The 18,676-nt window shown below is 50.1% G+C and overlaps 1 protein-coding gene across 1 annotated transcript; it reads right to left on the bottom strand.

Annotated features, from left to right (window-relative positions):
* Nucleotides 1-3,434: 3,434 nt before the first annotated feature.
* On the bottom strand, nucleotides 3,435-3,911 carry LOC119403311 (uncharacterized). Its single transcript, XM_037670253.1, has one exon. It carries the CDS (start codon nucleotides 3,909-3,911, stop codon nucleotides 3,435-3,437), a length of 477 nt encoding a protein of 158 aa, XP_037526181.1.
* Between the last annotated feature and the right edge of the window lie 14,765 nt (nucleotides 3,912-18,676).

The following is an 18,676-nucleotide window of genomic DNA, read 5'->3' as shown; positions in this document are numbered from 1 at the left end:
CCGCGTCGTTCAGTGGGTTACCGCATTTCTTCCCTCTTAGTAGCCAAAACGCACGACCGGTTTCTTGGCTCGTGTGGAGCGCCGTAGTACGTGTGGTTGCGATTCTGGGGTACTCTGGGAGGTAGCCGGCGCCGTTGTTTCTAGTCGTACCGGCCCCGGGGAACCCGTTGTAGAGGGCCTCGACATGTCTTCGGCTGCTGGCGTTTCATCTGTGCTCCGTTTACGAACTTGATCCACGTGGCGGCGGACAAGCCCATCCACAGTCTTTACTTCCAGGAGGCGAGTGCCACGCGTAGCCTCCACTGTGCCTGGGGACCACTTGTCGCCGGCGCCGTAATTTCGCACGTACACGTAGTCTCCCGGTGCGAAATTCCAGCCTGGGTCACTCGTAGCTTTGGCAGGATAGACTCTGGAAGGAAAAGACATCTCCATTCTTGTGCGCAGACGATAGCCTAATAGCCTCTCTGAGGGCGAAAGACCCTCCTGGTGTGGTGCGTTCCGATAATTGCACAATACACGTGCCAGTGATGTGATGAGGCAAGTGCCTCCCATCTTCTTCAAGCCGTCTTTGATAGTGCGCACGGCTCTCTCTGCTAGTCCATTACTCTGGGGGTGATAGGGGGGTGTTCGAATATGCGCAATTCCATTGCGCTCCATAAATTGCTCGAACTCTCGTGCAGTGAATGGCGTCCCGTTATCGGAAACCACCGTGCGCGGTATACCAAAACGGCTAAATATTGTAGCGGGTTGCAGCTAGCGGGCCTCGACTGTGCTATGCGAGTTGGCCTGTGACACGGGAAGCGCCTCAATCCACTTTGTGTGCGCGTCAATGACGATGAGTAACATTTTCCCCTTTATTGGTCCCGCATAGTCCACATGTAAACGTGACCACCTTTCGTGCGTCTCGGGCCAATTTGCTGGTTCTTTTGCCCGAGGCATCGGCAACGCTTGCACACAGTTTTGGCATGTCGCCGCAATGCGCTCGATGTCTTGATCTACGCCCGGCCACCAAAATAATGATCTGGCCTTTGCCTTCATGGTGGACACTCCTTGGTGGGCTTAATGCAGTAGCCTTAGCAACTTCCCGCGCGCTGCTGTCGGCACTACCAAGCGATGGCCCCAGTAAAGAAGTTCTTCACTAACAGACAGCTCATGCCGCTTTTTGTAAAAATCGGCGATTTCTTTAGCTTCCATGTCGAGTTTTTTTGGCCAACCTTCCCGGGTGTACTTGCGTACCTGGAAAAGTACTTCATCCGCGACGGCGAGCGCTTGGAGCTCCTTCCATGGCGGGGCCGGCTGATCCCACTGGTCCAGGGTCAGAACGACTTGAGCTTCTTCCTCCTGGTCCGCTTCTTCCTGTAACGGTTGGGGTAGACGGCTCAGAGCATCAGCATTGCACATGAGTTTACCCGGTCGATGTTGCAACCGATAACGGTAGGCACCAAGTATGATGGCCCAACGCTGAATGCGCGCAGCGGCCATAGCCGGCGTCTGACGATCCGCTCTTAGGAGACCCAGCAATGGTTTATGGTCGGTTAGAAGCGTGAACTGTCTGCCCAGCAGATAATCTCGAAATCGCGTGACGCCATAAACCAGAGCCAACGCCTCACGTTCAATCTGTGAGTAATTCTTTTCTGCGGCCGTAAGCGTCCTGGATCGAAATCCAAGGGACTGATACTGTCCTTCAATTCGGTGGAATAGTGCCGCTCCCACACCGTAGGGTGACGCGTCGCACTCCAGAAATAGCTCTCGTGCGGGATCGAAGTGAGTCAGCACAGGCGCGGAACACAAAACGGCTTTTGCTTTTCGAAAGGCATCGTTTTCGCGCTCATCCCAAGACCATTTAGATTTCTTTTCCAGCAGAAGGTATAAGGGACTCAGGAGCGTGGACAGATTAGGCAAGAATTTATTGTAGAAAGTTAGCATGCCCAAAAAAGACCGCAACTCTGTGACATTCCGAGGAGTTGGTGCCAGCTTAATTGCTTCGATGTTCTTCTCTGACGGGTGCAACCCTGCCGCGTCAATTCTGTGTCTTAGATACGTAACTGACTCCTCACCTATTCGGCACTTGTCCGAGCGGAGCTTGACACCGTATTCCCTGAACCGCTGCAAGACTGCTTGAAGGTTCGCGGTTGGCTTATCGTTCGCATCTGCTATCAGGACGTCGTCTAAGTACGCTTGGACCCCTGGGAGGCCTTGCAGCACCTGCTCAATTGTTCTTTGAAAAATCGCTGGTGCCGAGGCTACCCCAAACGGTAGTCTATTGTAACAAAAGAGGCCCCTGTGAGTGTTTATAACCGCTAGCTTGCGCGAATCTTCGTCTAGAAGAATTTCGTTGTAGGCATCACGTAGATCTAAGATGCTGAACTGCTGCCCTCCACGAAGCGTAGCGAAAATGTCGTCCACTACGGGTAGCGGATAACTTTCCATTTCACATACTGGGTTTAGCGTAACTTTGAAATCGCCACAGATGCGGACTGTTCCGTCACGTTTCAGCACTGGCACCACCGGGGTTGCCCATTCTGAATAGGAAACTGGCGTAATAATGCCTTCGGCCACGAGTCGATCTAGCTCGGCGGACACTTTGTCTAGCAAAGAAAATGGAATTTTTCTTGCCTTACAGAACCTTGGGGTTGCTCCGTCCTTTATATGAAGCCGCGCTGGTGGTCCCTTGATGGTTCCCAGGCCCTCCGCAAAAAGGTCTGCGTACTGTTGCATCACGGGTGCCGCTGTCCGACTCTCCAGCTTCCCGTCCGATGAGAGTGACGCGATGTGAAGAAGCGGTGCCCCTTGTGTCTCGAGCATCTGTAACAGGTCACGGCCGCAAAGGCTAGGTCCTTCGCAGTCTAACACAACGAGATCGCAGTCAACTGTTGCAGACTTGTAGGAAGCTTGCATTTTGACAACGCCCCGCACTGGTATCTTCCCAAGATAGCATGACAGAGTTAATGCAGCTTTACAAAGCGGTGGCCACTTATGACGATGGGCTTCGTATATCGCCCTAGGCACTACGCAGACAGGTGAACCTGTGTCGATTACCATATTCAGTGGCACTCCGTTCCATGTAACCTGTTTGTGTAGGGGCGGAACCAGGCTTTCATTACCCTTCACTGACCAGATTTGTAGTGCGTTACAGTCGTTAGCTTCACTTCCCGCTGAACACTCTGTTATCGAGAAGGTTCTGTTGGTGGTGGCTGTCCGTGTGCATACTCGCGCCAAGTGACCTTGTCGCCCGCATTTGTAGCACCTGCGCCGTCGCAATGAGCATTCCCTGGATTGATGTCCCTGTTTGCCACAGCAGCTGCAGTGCTGCGATAAGCTGCTCCGTTCGCTCCTGCTGATTTCGGGTTGTCTGCTATGCTTCACGTTGAACACCCCAACGGTGTCACCTTGCCCGGTCATTTGTTGCGACCCTAACTCTGCGCTTTCGGCTGCTAGAGCAAGTGCTTCCGCTTCTGCCAGCTCAAGTCCTTTTTGGCTAATAGCTGTTTCTGCAGGTTTTTCGAGCGCACTCCACACACGATGCGGTCCCTCAGCATTCGCTCCAACATCGAAGAGAAGTTGCAGTTATGAGCTAGCTTGCGAATCTCGACGATAAACGCCTGCACGGACTCCCCTTCTTGTTGGTTTCTGTGAAAGAACTTGAAGCTTTCAGATATCTCGTTAGGGGACGGATCATAGTACTCGTTCAACGTTGAAACAACTTCTTCATAGCTCAGCGAGCTTGGTTTTCGCGGTGCGATTCTGCCGCAAAGGATTTCAACGGTCCTCGATCCTAACGCTGCCACCAACAAGGCCCTTTTCTTAGCGTCGTCCGTAACTTCGTTTGCTTCGAAATACGCGTCAATCTTAACGAGACACGCTTGCCACTTATCTGTCTCCTCTGCAAAATCCGGAAGCTTGAGGGCCATGGCTGCGGACGGGCTGATGGGTGTCTTCGTCTCGTTCTCGCAGCTGGCGCCCGGCTTACGCGTATCGGTGGGTATTTTCGTCGCCGCTGTTAGTTGGGAGGCGGCCACGCCGCTCCAGCAGTAAACGAGACAGTCGGACCATGCCAACAGAAAAACAGCGCAGGTTTTATTCACACTCGTGAATATATATAGGAAACTAAAGGGGAGAGGGAAGGAAGATAAAGATTGCGCACATGCGCACTTGAGAGCTTGGGCCGCGTCGTTCAGTGGGTTACCGCACCTTCCCTACTCTCTATTTCTCATCTTTCTATTACCCTTTCCCAATCACCCAATGTAGGGTAGCCAACCGGTATTTTATCTGGTTAACCTCCCTGCCTTCTCCTTTCCTCTTTCCTTCCTTCCTAGTGATCGCTCGAATCATTTTGAACTCTTTCTTTGGTTTTCTCCATGTATCGGGCCATGACCATAGTTGTTTCGCCTAAAAAAAAGAAAAAAAAACGGCACACAGTCAATGTTACATACATATAGCAAATCGAGTAAGCATGAAAAGTGTATATCAGGGAGAAGCATTTTCGCGGCTGAAATACCTGGTGTCTCAAGTTTGTTTGAACAAGTTTAAGTGAGTAGTGGCATGTAGCAAGCGTCGCATACCAAACAATCCTGTAATGATGTGACATATTATAAAAACAAACATACATATCGTTAACCAGGTGAAATATTTTGCAAATGTAAATAGTATTATACACCATGAGCAGAGGCGTCACTGCTCGACGTGCCTCTCCTTCAAACTTGTCCACGGGGGGTGAGGAAGGGGGAGGGGTGTCCTATCCTCGAATAAAATGTTTGCCCAGTAGCGTGTTTGTGGAGTCTTTTACCTGGTGCACTTTTCCATGTATATTTCTATCTGTTTTTCTATGGAAACGATTTTGCCGCAAGCTTTCTAAATTATTAGCCCGTTGTGTAACGTACAGAGAATGGAACAGGGTGCGCTTAGATAGCTGGATTTGAGGTGAACCATCTGGTTACTGTGGGCGCAGGCCACTACCTATGTGCTGCTCATCGACGAAAATGACAAGAATCTAGCTTACGGGGTCCATGTCATTCTGTATATGATGCTCTTCAACGTTTTGAAAGCTCTATCAAAACTTTCGTGTGGAATTTCGATTCCATAATCTTTACTGACTAGTTTCTCACTTGATGTATAATTGAACAGGCAGAAATGTATTTTCGGGTAAAAACTAACTGTCGCTTTTCTTCTGAACAGAGTTTTCAACTTATGAAAAAAAATGTGTTTCACATTGGCAAGCGTGAATATTCACGCATAAGGCAGATCACAATCAGTATTTTCAGACTGAACGGTTTTCGTATGTAGCAGAAATCGCAGTTGGGCGAGTTTGTGAATTATACTTAATGCTGTATGTTGCTACGCCGTATTTTTGCATATGCAGGTTTCTGTATGATTGGCTTGATTGTATGAACAACGGCCCGATGCATCGTATGTGCATCGCAGTGATTTACTTCATCATTCACCTTTTGTCATTCCAATGTACATGTAATTATGAAGTCTTGCTGTACGGAAATGCGACTGAAACTTTTTTTTAAGTACATGGCGCTCTTCGTATACCAAATGCTTTGTACTTCCGCATGGCGTTTACAGCCAGTGCAAGTCGAGAGTTTCTTGACACCTAACCCATAGGAAATGCCAACGTTCGGTAAAGGATATACCGGTCGAATATATATCGCGAGAGTTCCACTGCAGAGTGCAGCTGACAATGTATTTCCCCGCGCTGCTACTCTTTCAACTGGGAATTGCAACAGGTGAGCAATGTCTCGTTGAACAGCGTAATTATTATCGTTATGCCATACTGTGACGCCAAGGTTCTGATATGCGTTCAACTATTCATGGTGTGGCTGCTCGCTAGTTTACATTAAGCGTTGCTACCAAACCGCAAAACCAGAAGGAAGGACGGACAGGATGACGCGAAATGAAGTTCTTAAATCTGGTACTGAAGTTTCAATCCAATGCGTCAAATAATTCTGCGTCTTGCGAAAAGCACAGGCAAGGCGATAGTGAAGCTAGGCTGTTTACTATCACATATGCTTCCATTAGTGCGAATAAACTAGTGACTAAGAACGATCACCGTAAAAGAAAGTCATTGCTTGAAAACTTTCGGATCATTAGGAAGAAGTGGACAAGCAGTGAAATTTTGTGAAGAATTCTAGTCATGCTTTTACATTTTAGTCATCAACTGTAAACATTTTACTCTGAATCTAGCTGGCCTTTTGTGCAAACAACTTAAATGTTGTGCTTTATACACTCGCTGAGTTTTTCGTAAAGCCAAGTTGGAAATTAACGACTGTATGCTCCTGCGTTTTCATGATTATCGTAAGTGGGGCGGTAGCTGTTCACTAACGATTACGATTACAATAACATCGAAAACTTGAACACTCAGGACTATTTACTGGCAGCACATAATAGTAATAGTTGCTGGGATTTCCGTGCCAAAATCACGGTATGTTTACGAGGCACGCCGCAACGGGGCGTCGTTTTAGTTTCGACCAACTGGGGTTTCTTTAACTCGCACCTAAATTTAGGCCTACGGGTTTTTTTGCATTTAGTACACAACAAAGTGCAGCCGCAGAAGCCGGGAGTTGAACCCGAGCCTTTGATCTCAGCAACGCGACACTAACGCGGTAAGCTGCCACGGTGGGTTTTACTGGCAGTTTCACGAGAAACATCTTCGGTACACTAAATTCGTAGTAGAAAGAATTCTGTTGGTATGTTTTGAGCAATTGCAGTGGGTAATATATTCAAATATGAAAGACAGCGATAGCTTGATCGCTGATTTTTATTGAATTTTTTTACGTCTCCTGTACACTCGGCCGAAAAAGCTTACTGAAATATTGCATACCGGATCCTTGCACTCGTTTGACTTTTTTGTGCTTTAGTACATATGCAAATGTTACGATGTGCGCACATTATCACATTCTTTCAACTACTTAGTGCTTTTGAATCTATTTAATGTCTCCTGGCAATGCCCATTTATCAGGATTCGTTAACGCTTCCCACTTGACAACGCTGCTGATATGAAAGCCGTATAGCCATTACTGTTGCATGGAGAACGTTGTCCTTCTCTTGTTAGAAAAAAAGGATCCCTAGTGTGATTGAGCGCATCGCTGAGTTTCAACAAGAATGATAATAGTCAAGCAGAAGCAACAAAAGGGAAAAGAACGAAGCCGTAGGTTTATCAAAATCATATATATATATATATATATATATATATATATATATATATATATATATATATATATATATATATATATATATATATATATATATATATACATATATATATATATATATATATATATATATGTGTGTGTGTGTGTGTGTGTGTGTGTGTGTGTGTGTGTGTGTGTGTGTGTGGTGTGTGTGTGCGTGCGTGCGTGCGTGCGTGCGTGTGTGTTGTCTTGATATTCACCCTCTGTAGTAGAGCGGCCGAACAAGTTGCTTTCTCTGTATATTTGGAACGAATCGTTACTGCTTTTTTCATTTAATATTGTGCAGTTGGGAGGTCGGCATGTGGGGGGTGTTCTTGACAAGAGTGCACATAATCACTGCAACACAGCTATTCTTATACAGGCGGTCGCTTTGAAGCATACACTTATGCACACCGAAGAGTAAAGAGTTTGCGGGATGTTTCCAAAACAAAAACAAATTTCTGCTCTATAGGGCATAATGCTCGTAATCTAGCTGGGGACTGCATAGGCTGCAGTACCAATTAGAGGCTGGAATTTTTATTTCGAGGTTATGTTCTCAGACAAACCAGGAGTATAGCTTTCTCGAACACTTTGCGTCAGCCAAGCTTTTCCTGTCGAGCGTACACCGAAGCAGACGAAACAGAGATTTGTTCTTTTCATGTAGTCAAGACGATGTGCGATTTCTCAAAACAATATTTGACAAAGGGCATAGCGCACGTTTGCGTTCATCGATCTTTGATCACAGGTAATGCTCGCTGTCGCATGTTGCACAAAATTTACTTGTGTTTGAAATGCGTTAGCATTGCTATGTCGCCTCAACGAGAAAGCTGTCCATCCATCCGTCCGTCTCTCTGTCACAAAAGATGATCGGCACCATTAATAAATGAAGGAACAAAAGAAATAAGTGTTCACTCTAGTGCTTTGAGTTCCTCTGCACGCATCCGTGACGTCAAGCACGAGAGACTGGCCTAGAAGTTGACTTGACCAAGCCCAATCATTCCATATAAGTGTAGCGTTGTCGTAAAATAATATCAAATTCGCTCGCTCGTACTACGCGTAGAAACTAACAAAAATGATATGCATGCAGCTAGCTGTCATGCATTGAGCAAGCACGAGGTGTAGAAAGCATAAATATTTATTTCAGACGAAGTGAAAGAAAATTCAAAACACGCACGCTGCCCTTTTTTTTTCGGCTGGCTGCTTTGAGATCTTGCTTGTTGTTGGAGAGGAATAAAGACTGATGGATGATCAAGCAGCAATTTTTAGATGCGAAAGCATCCTATGCGTGGAGCAGTGTCCGTTCTGCGGCGTCCGCACCCATACTGCGCATGCGCCAACTCTCCCCCCTTTCCTCGCGTGAGTGAGAGGAGGAGGGAGGAGGAAGCGTGAGCGCTGCCTCCGCTTCGTTTCTCCTCTCCCGTTTCTCTCTCTCCGCCATAGCTGTGCGCTCGTGTATAATGCAGCGCGCGCTCTCTCACGTTGCACTCTCCTTCGCAACGGCGCTGTGGATGCTCGCGAAGCTGAACGTAAACGGCAATGCCGGCAAGCGAATCTCGAAGCTGCGAGGCTGCGAAAGCGCGCGTTCGCTGTGCTTCCGTCATTCTTTCTCTGTGCAATGGTGTACGAAACGCCAAGAACAATGTTAACGCCGGCTGTAGTTGCAGCTGCAGCGCCAGCGCCGCGGTGCAGATGAAGGCTCTGGAAGCCCAACGTAAGCGTCAGCGTAGGCAAGCGGTAATTCAAACGCCTCGACAACCACCGTCTCATAGTCACATAACAGAAACGGCAACTCGATGCGCACCCCCCGCAATGCTTTTGCATCCCACAATAGTTGCCCGTAAGGGGAGATGATATGTAATTTTCCCTGTAGCACCCAGCGTCTACGTTTGTAAAGTTCTTCATGCTCTTCGTGATGTTGCACAAGCAGTTAAAGTGCCTTCTGGAGTTCCTAACCTTATCCGCGACCACTTTTCCTTTGGTCTTCACGTAGAGGTGTCTCCCGATGAAGGATATAAGAGGGTCAGGGAAAATACCTGGTATGGCGTCAGGGTTTACCCTTTTAAGCTTAGTGACAGGTTGATACACACCCTGCGGCTCCTCAGAAATATGAAAAGAAAATCACCCCAGTGTAATATTGTGACAGAAAACAAAGAGAACACCGAACATATTAGTGCGCTTAGTTCGCTAATATCCAGAAGCAACACAGTCGTCACAGAAAGGAGTAAGATAACAAATGAAGAATGATACGAGAATTTAGTGCCGGCTTTAGTTTCGAATTTACGATTTAAATTTAAATTTAAATTTAGTTTCGATACGAGAATTTAGTTTCGACAGGCGGAAATGAGAGAAAATGGTTTTCGGAATTGGTTTGCAGGGTTAGTTGAGCAAATATTTTCTTTAAAGACTGGCTGATGCTTACAAAGCTTTTTCCCGTAAAATCGTGCGCAGCAGCCCTCCGTACACTCGAATTGGGCCCCTATTCTGTTGCAATTCAGGCCAACACTTCGCAAGCTAACCGCAAGAAAGCGGGTAGGCGTCACACTATCAATGGAAAAAAGTGTTGTTGCCTGTGGCTGCAGAACTGCGCCAAACTGCAGCAGAAGCATGTTGAAAAAATAGTGCAGTCGTATAATCATACACAACAGTATTAATCCGTCATTGTATTTCGGATATTTCACTTATTTTTTTGTTAGGAGCTGTTTTATACTTGCGCAAAATTACGAACGCTTCGGGGTGATTCTCATAACAAGCGCCCAGATTCGCGTCATCCCCTCTGTGCAGCGTCCCTCGCTACACGGTCTGCAAGCTCTACAAGCGCGTACACAAGCTACAACACATACACAAGCTACAACACCTACACAAGCTACAACGCCACACAACGCTACAAGCGTCTACACAAGTGGCCGATAGACTACACATTGAATAGGCGTCCAAAAATAGATGCTCGACATATCGCCACAAAGTAAATTACGTACCAGCGTCTTTTTTGGCACGAAGTTCTGCTTGAGACGGCTTTCGTCCATGCGTCCCTTTAAGCCGAATCTCAGGGAAACCTGTACACACGGTATGCAGGCTCTCTGGGGTCGTTGAATGTGCAGTTAGGCGCGGAGCAGCATCCAGACATCTTGAAGCGTACTTGGTGACAAACTGTTAGCAACTCAACCATTGTTCAACGGCGAGGCCAAAGCACACAATGATAATTGGGCGGCTTGTTCAAATCATACGAGCCGATCCAACGCAACGCACATCCAAGGCAAGCTGATCCACTTTCCTTCAGCTGTGTTCCGCACAGCCGCGTTAGAGTGTACTAGAATATTCCAGTACACTCTAGCCGCGTGGCCTTTTTTCCCTCGTCGTCGCGCTTCTGATCTGAAAGCGATGACGTAGTTGTTGGGGAGAGGAGGGCATGCGGACGCATTCTCTTTTTTTCTAGGTGGTGTTGTTTGAACGCAATTTTTCTCGGGACGAGCGTCAGCGGGGAACGCGGTGTTACAGCCAGGCGAGGCAGGCTGGCAGGCCAAGGCAAGCGCGCGTCGCAGAGCTATATTTAATATAGATGGATGCTATGAGCGAAGCGGAGGGTAAGGTCGCCACCTCGCGGTGTGTTAAGGAGTTCACTAAATTGCACTTCTCATATTGGAAACGCTCCGAATGGGACGGACACGTAGCAACGACGCGTTGCAGGAGGGAGTTAATTGCGGAGGTGATGATCATAATGCATTACTTCACTTTACTGCTCCCAGACGCTGACAGCATCCCGCTGACCAAGAGCACTGTGAGAGGAAAGTGTGAGATATAAAATATGCGTTTGTAAGGCCTCCAGGGTTTGTGAGTTTGGCGCAATGCATAGTACGCACGGCATCTGTTGTCGCGGACCGAGAGGTCGTGGTTTTGAATCCCGTTCACAGAACTTGTTTCTTTGCTATCTCATCGTGTGCATTTTGTACACGTGATTTCCGTGACGGAAATGCGTCATGAAATCCTGGCGAACCCCTCCATAAAACACTTTCGTGTTAAAATTCAAGCTTTGAGAAATGTTGATGGGGAACATGTGTTTCAGTGATCGCTGGATGCGCATGCCGTGGGATTTGAGACGCGGTCCCGCGGCACGCGCCGGAATGCTAGAGAGATGATGAAGAACACCGTGCACATGAAACGGGAAACAGCGCAGTAAAAGGTGACGAAAAAGAAGGAACACACACCACACCACACGAAGCGCTGACTGACAACTGAAGCATATTCGGGCGAAAAAGTATAAAAATACATTCTTAGGCGCGCCACGTCACACACAAAGAGATACAACTAAAGCATGAAAAGGCACAAAGACACAAAACCAACAGAAACCATGATCATCATCACATGACGCTTCGGGACTGAAACACGCAAGCGGTTCAGTTGAGACGGTTAGCCGACAAATACGAAATTTCTTTGTCAGATAGTAAAACAGACGGAGTACTGACTCACTTTTATTTTAACATTTAAATGAAATGCGCGTCGATAATTTATTTTGTCATTTCATTCTGGTTCTTAGCTAACACATCACAATTCTCAAATTTGGGGCGACAACCACTTTGCTTACAATGAGTACCTAGATGGCCTAACGGACCTAACGGAGCTGGTCACGTTATTGTTGTGCTCGCGAAGTCTATCACTTCGCGAAGTCAATCATGAACATCATGATTTACATTGTACGGCCTTGGGGCTCTTGCCCAAAGGCCGTAGAATTTAATATGTACCAAAATTCGTATGGCGTGACGAGAGTTCATGAAGAACATGACAGGTTCTTACGTGCAAATCATGACACGCATGTTATGTGCAGCATGATTTACATGCCATGGACCCGGATCGCTCGCGGTCGTTTACATTAATGCATATACACGAAAACTGGTATGACGAGACATTTCTGCATGACGAACATAACTGACACGTGGTAACATGAAAATCATGACATGCATGTCATGTACCACATGATTTACATGCCACGTTAATGGTACATTCGTGGTCGTTTCGCTAGATTGATATATTGTCACGTGGTCGTGACGTCGACGAAGACAACAGTCAGTACGTCCAAGATGAAACTGTTTATTTGGCCGAACTTGTGGCCGAGAAACTGAGAACTGGAACTACAGCAATACACGCTGTACAATGATAGCGGCGAACAGGGCGTCGTCCGTCGATCAACTGACAAGCGGTGAAGCGCGTCGGCATTTAAACATGTGCCGTCGAATATTCCAGCGTTATCGCTGGCTGTCGCGCAAATTCTAGAATGAGCTCGAGTGTGCGCGTCTTGCGCGCAATCTTAACAAAACGATCTACAATGATCGGGAAGCTTCTCGAACAATGAGGCGCGGTTCGCGCTGAGCGCTGCTGACAGTCTTTGTGGGCGAAAACCGAATAAAGCAAAAGTGATAATAGGAAACGCCCGTGGCAATGCCCCCCTCTGAAAAAGCATCGTCCCGATGCTTAAAACAGAACAGGCCAATGTATGCAACAATAAATAAAAAGAATAAAGCAACAAAGTACAATAATAAAGCAAAATGACAGTCCTTAGATTCGCTAACGCGCTTAATATGGTTTGAGGCGCACGACATGGACGACTTCAGGCCGTGCACGGCGCCGCTGAGAGTTCGTAATGCCGTCAGGGACAACCTCGTAGTCGAGTGCGCCCAGGCGCCGAAGTACCCTGTACGGTCCGAAGTATCGGCGAAGAAGCTTCTCGCTCAGTCCGCGTCGTCGTATTGGCGTCCAGACCCAGACACGGTCGCCGGGCTGGTACTCGATGAAGCGTCGTCGAAGATTGTAGCGACGGCTGTCGGTGTGCTGCTGGGTTTTGATGCGCAGACGGGCCAGCTGTCGTGCTTCTTCGGCGCGCTGTAGGTAGGTGGTCACGTCGATATTTTCCTCGTCGGTCACGTTTGGTAACATGACGTCGAGCGTTGTTGCCAGGCTCCGTCCGTAGACCAACTTGTATGGAGTCATCTGCGTCGTTTCTTGTACGGCCGTGTTGTACGCGAAGGTCACATATGGAAGGATGGCGTCCCACGTCTTGTGTTCGACGTCGACGTACATAGCCAGCATGTCGGCGATGGTCTTATTGAGACGCTCGGTCAGGCCGTGGTCTGTGGGTGGTACGCGGTGGTCCGGCGGTGGCTTGTGTGGCTGTATTCCAAGATCGCTTGAGTTAGGACAGCCGTAAACGCCGTACCTCTGTCGGTGATGAGAACCTCTGGGGCGCCATGACGTAAGACGATGTGCTCCGCGAAGAACTTGGCTACCTCGGCGGCACTGCCTTTGGGCAAGGCCTTTGTCTCGGCGTAGCGGGTGAGGTAGTCAGTTGCCACGACGATCCACTTGTTTCCGGTATTGGACGTCGGAAACGGCCCCAGTAAGTCCTCCCGATTTGCTGGAACGGCCGCCGTGGTGGCTCGATAGGCTGCAGAAGTTCGGCTGGCCTAGTGGGCGGTGTCTTGCGTCGCTGACAGTCCCGGCAGGTCTTTACGTAACGGGTGACGTCGGCGGAAAGGCGCGGCCAGTAGTACTTCTCCTGTATTCTTGCTAGCGTGCGAGAAACACCCAGGTGTCCAGACGTCGGGTCGTCGTGCAGAGCCTGGAGGACCTCTGGCCGCAATGTCGAGGGTACCACGAGAAGGCAATCGGCTCGAAGCGGTGAGAAGTGAGAACACCATTGCGCAAGAAAAACGACGTCAGTCCGCGCGTGAATACCTTCGGAACAACGGTGGTCCTGCCCTCGAGGTATTCCACAAGGCCACGGAGTTCTGGGTCCGCTCGCTGTCGTTCGGCGAAGTCGTCGGCACTTATGGTTCCTAAGAAGCAGTCGTCCTCCTTGTCGTCCTGCGGCGGTGGGTCGACGGGGGCGCGAGACAGGCAGTCAGCGTCGGAATGTTTTCTTCCGGACTTGTAAACGACGGTAATGTCGAATTCCTGAAGTCGTAGGCTCCACCGTGCGAGCCGACCTGAAGGGTCCTTCAAGTTAGCTAGCCAACACAATGCGTGGTGGTCGCTCACAACTTTGAAGGGCCTGCCGTAGAGGTAGGGGCGAAACTTGGATGTAGCCCAGATGATCGCTAGGCACTCCTTTTCCGTTGTGGAATAGTTCGTTTCTGCCTTTGATAGCGACCGGCTAGCATAACTGATGACCCTTTCCTGCCCGGCAGTCTTCTGCACAAGGACGGCGCCGAGTCCTACGCTGCTTGCGTCGGTGTGGATTTCTGTATCGGCGTATTCATCGAAATGCGCTAGTATCGGAGGCATCTGAAGGCGTCGTTTCAGTTCTTCAAATGCTTCGATTTGCGCCGTTTCCCACTTGAATTGCACGTCGGTCTTCGTAAGGTGAGTTAGCGGCTCGGCGATTCGTGAAAATTCCTTGACGAAGCGCTGTAGTAGGCGCACAAGCCTAGAAACGGCGCACGGCTTTGGTGTCGGTGGGTGGCGGGAAGCCAGCGATGGCAGCTGTTTTCCGCGGGTCTGGGCGAACACCATCCCTGCTGATAACGTGACCCAAAAATAAGAGCTCCTCGTACGCGAAGCGGCACTTTTCAGGCTTCAAGGTGAGGCCGGAGGTCTTGATTGCTTCAAGTACGGCTTCAGGCGCCGGAGGTGTGTTCGTCGAAGCTTGAGGCAAACACAACGACGTCGTCCAAGTATACGAGGCACGTCTGCCACTTCAAGCCAGCCAGCACTGTGTCCATAACTCGTTGGAATGTCGCAGGTGCCGAACAAGACCGAAGGGCATGACCTTGAACTCGAAGAGGCCGCCTGGTGTTATAAGGCCGTCTTTTCTCGGTCTCTCTCGTCGACTTCGATTTGCCAGTAGCCGGTCTTGAGGTCCATCGACGAAAAGTACTTCGCGTTGTGGAGTCGATCCAGGGCGTCGTCTATCCGTGTAAGAGGGTACACGTCCTTCTTCGTGATTTTGTTCAGGCGACGATGATCGACGCAGAAACGTAGGGTTCCATCCTTCTTCCTCACTAACACTACGGGAGACGCCCACGGACTCTTGGACGGCTGGATGATGTCGTCGCGTAGCATTTCGTCGACTTGCTTCTTAACGGCGTCCCTTTCTCTCGTCGAAACCCGGTAGGGACTCTGACGGAGTGGTCGAGCATTTTCTTCCGTTATGATACGATGTTTAGCAAGGGGCGTTTGCCGGACCCGTGATGACGACGAGAAACAATCCTTGTATTTCTTTAGAAGGCATCGGAGCTGTTGTTGTTGGCGGGCGGGAAGGCTTGGGTTTACGTCGAAGGATGGCTCAGGCATTGCGGTTGTCGTTGTAGCTTCGTCAGAATCTGAAAACGCAAACGCATCGCTGACAGCCAAGATTTCTTCGATGTACGCAATCGTCGTGCCCCTGCTCAGGTGTCTGTATTCTTGGCTGAAATATCGTTAGCATCACGCTTCCTTTCCATTGCATACAGCCGAGCAATGCCTCTTGCGACGCAAATGTCACGGTCTAGCAGCAAACTGCTGATCGCTCTCGATGACACCTTCGATGTATTCAGCCGTTTCGGTGCCGACGGGAATTATGATGCTGGATCTAGGTGGAATGGTGACTTGATCCTCGAGCACGTTGAGGGCATATTGGCATGGGTTCGTATCCGGCGGTGTCGCTATCTCCGACGATAGGGTTATCGACTTGGTTCTTAAGTCGATGACGGCGCCGTGGTCACTTAGGAAGTCCCTTCCAAGTATCACATCCCTGGAGCAGTTTTGTAGGATTACTAAGCTCGCAGGATAAGTCCGGTTGTTGATGGTGACTCTCGCCGTGCAGACACCAATCGGCGTTATGAGATGGCCTCCAGCGGTCCGGATCTCGGGGCCTTCCCAAGCAGTCCTAACTTTCTTCAACTTTGCTGCGAACGGCCCACTGATGACGGAATAGTCGGCTCCAGTATCGACGAGAGCGGTGACGTTGTGGCCGCCGATCTGAACGTCGAGGTCGCTAGTCCGCCGTCTTGCGTTGCGGTTACGTCGCGGCGTCGGGTCACGGCTACGTCGGTTTGTTCCGCTGCTCCCGCGTTGCGTCGTTAGGTCTACTTCGGTCCGCGAGGGATTCGTCGTCAGGGGTCTGTCTGGTTCGCGTCGTGTTCTGAAGGTCTCGTCGCGTTGTCGGGCGGCGGCCCGCGGAGGATCTTCGGCATTTCGTCGTACAGGAAACCGCACCTCCATCGGTTGCTGCCCTTCGTTTCCCGGATACGGGCTAGGCGACCGGCCCCGGCTTGGGCCAGTGTTCTGCCGGCGGTGCGGTGACATGTAGCGGCCCGGCGACGGCGAGCGGGAAGGTCGTCGTTCTTGCCACTGTGTTCCGGTGAGGCAGTCGTCGATGTCGCGAGGCCAGTTCGCCTGGCTGCGGGCGCGGCGCGTTGACGGCGAATCCTCGTAGCCCCATCTGTCGGTACTGACAGCGGCGGTACGTGTGGCCGGCCTCCCCGCAGTGGTAGCAGAGCGGGCGGTTGTCAGGGGCGCGCCAGACGTCGGTCTTCCTCGGCGTGTATCGCTGGCCGGCTGGCGGGCGGTATGATGTCGGTGGTGGCGGCGGTGGTGCCTGGCGGCGGAACTGCTGGGGTGGCGCGGCGTATTGACGTTGGCGAGGAGGGGGGGCGTTGCGTCGGGCTGCAGCAGCATAGCTCATGGCTTGCAGCTGCGGCGGTGTCGGCTGAGGAACACTCAGTGACTGTGTGATTTCCTCGCGTACAACGTCAGCAATCGACGTAACTTCCGGCTGTGCAAACGGCGCGAGCTTTCGCAGCTCCTCTCGCACGATGGCTCGGATCGTTTCGCGGAAGTCGTCGGAGCCGAGGCCATGAACAGCTGCGCTGTCTTGAAATGCGCGGCGATTGTACTGCCGGGTGCGCATCTCGAGCGTCTTTCGATGGTCGTTGCTTCCGAAACGAATTCTTGAACTGTCGATGGGGGGGTTCCGCATGAGCCCGGTGAAGAGCTCCTGTTTGACTCCTCGCATAAGAAAGCGGACCTTCTTGTCCTCGGGCATGACAGGGTCTGCATGACGGAACAGCCTTGTCATCTCGTCCGTGAAGAGCGCCACGTTTTCGTTCGGCATCTGCACGCGGGTCTTCGAGCAGAGCCTCAGGCACGCTCTTTCCTACGACGCTAGTGAATGTCGCAAGGAACCTGGTGCGAAAGATATCCCACGTTGTCAGGCTTCGCTCTTGGTTCTCGAACCAGGTCCGAGCGGCGTCTTCCAAAGCGAAATAGACATGCCGTAGCTTCTCGTCAGCTGGTCCAGGCATTAAAAACGGCGACTCGGTCGTAGGCTTCGAGCCAGCTTTCCGGGTCTTCGAACGACGATCCGCGGAAGGTTGGCGGCTCCTTGGGCGTACGGAGAAGGATCGGTGCTGGGCGACACAGCGTCTGTCATCGTCGCTGTGGTCGAGGTCAGGATCTTTGTTTGCCGGGTCATTTCAGGTAGAGGCCCGTGCTCTGGCGGTAGACCTTGTTGCCTGCGGCTTGCTCGACGATCCGGGTTTTCTTTGCCGTCGTCCTCGTCGCGGCTTGGGCTTGGGTCAGCGCTTCGCGGGGGCGTCCGGATCATGGAAGAAGCAGCACCTCAACCAGATGTCACGTGGTCGTGACGTCGACGAAGACAACAGTCAGCACGTCCGAGATGAAACTGTTTATTTGGCCGAACCTGTGGCCGAGAAACTGAGAACTAGAACTACAGCAATACACGCTGTACAATGATAGCGGCGAACAGGGCGTCTTCCGTCGATCAACTGACAAACGGTGAAGCGCGTCGGCATTTAAACATGTGCCGTCGAATATTCCAGCGTTATCGCTGGCTGTCGCGCAAATTCTAGAATGAGCTGGAGTGTGCGCGTCTTGCGCGCAATCTTAACAAAACGATCTACAATGATCGGGAAGCTTCTCCAACAATGAGGCGCGGTTCGCGCTGAGCGTTGCTGACAGTCTTTGTGGGCGAAAACCGAATAAAGCAAAAGTGATAATAGGAAACGCCCGTGGCAATATCAAGTGATTCGACATTAGATCGGCTGCTTTTTCTCTTCAAACGTTCGTATGTTCGCAGACATAAGAACTGTTGTTTAATGGAATGGCTTTTGTCCAATGCCAAGCGTCCACATTCCTTCACAACTGTTTTAAACTGTCGATACATATGGAAGGCAAGTAGGTAGAATGGGTATTACCTGCGATATTTTCGAGAACATGGACAGCTTACCATGAGTCCTGTACGCGTCAGCCAGACTAGTGTTACTCTAAGGCTGAGATTACGTCTGCGGTTGGTCGGATAACGCGTTCTACTAAGCATGCCAGTGTCTAAAAGAATGATTGAACAATTCTAACATTTTCCCTAGTGTCTGAAGCTTTAAAACAAACTTAATGTGCGGTGTTTATGTGATAAACATTACATTTGCGATTGTGACAGGATCCGATCTTTTTGAATGCTGATGCGTTCGTGCAGGTTGATCCGGTCCTCAACGTGGACGCATCCGAAGACGCGAGACGCA

The sequence above is a fragment of the Rhipicephalus sanguineus genome, chromosome 8 (genome assembly GCF_013339695.2).
Source record: "Rhipicephalus sanguineus isolate Rsan-2018 chromosome 8, BIME_Rsan_1.4, whole genome shotgun sequence".
Lineage (NCBI taxonomy): Eukaryota > Metazoa > Arthropoda > Arachnida > Ixodida > Ixodidae > Rhipicephalus > Rhipicephalus sanguineus.
This window is presented reverse-complemented; position numbering and strand designations above follow the sequence as displayed.

What these genes read in the sequence shown, in the direction of transcription:
- LOC119403311 (XM_037670253.1), bottom strand. Translation starts at nt 3,911, where the DNA reads ATGGCCCTCAAGCTTCCGGATTTTGCAGAGGAGACAGATAAGTGGCAA.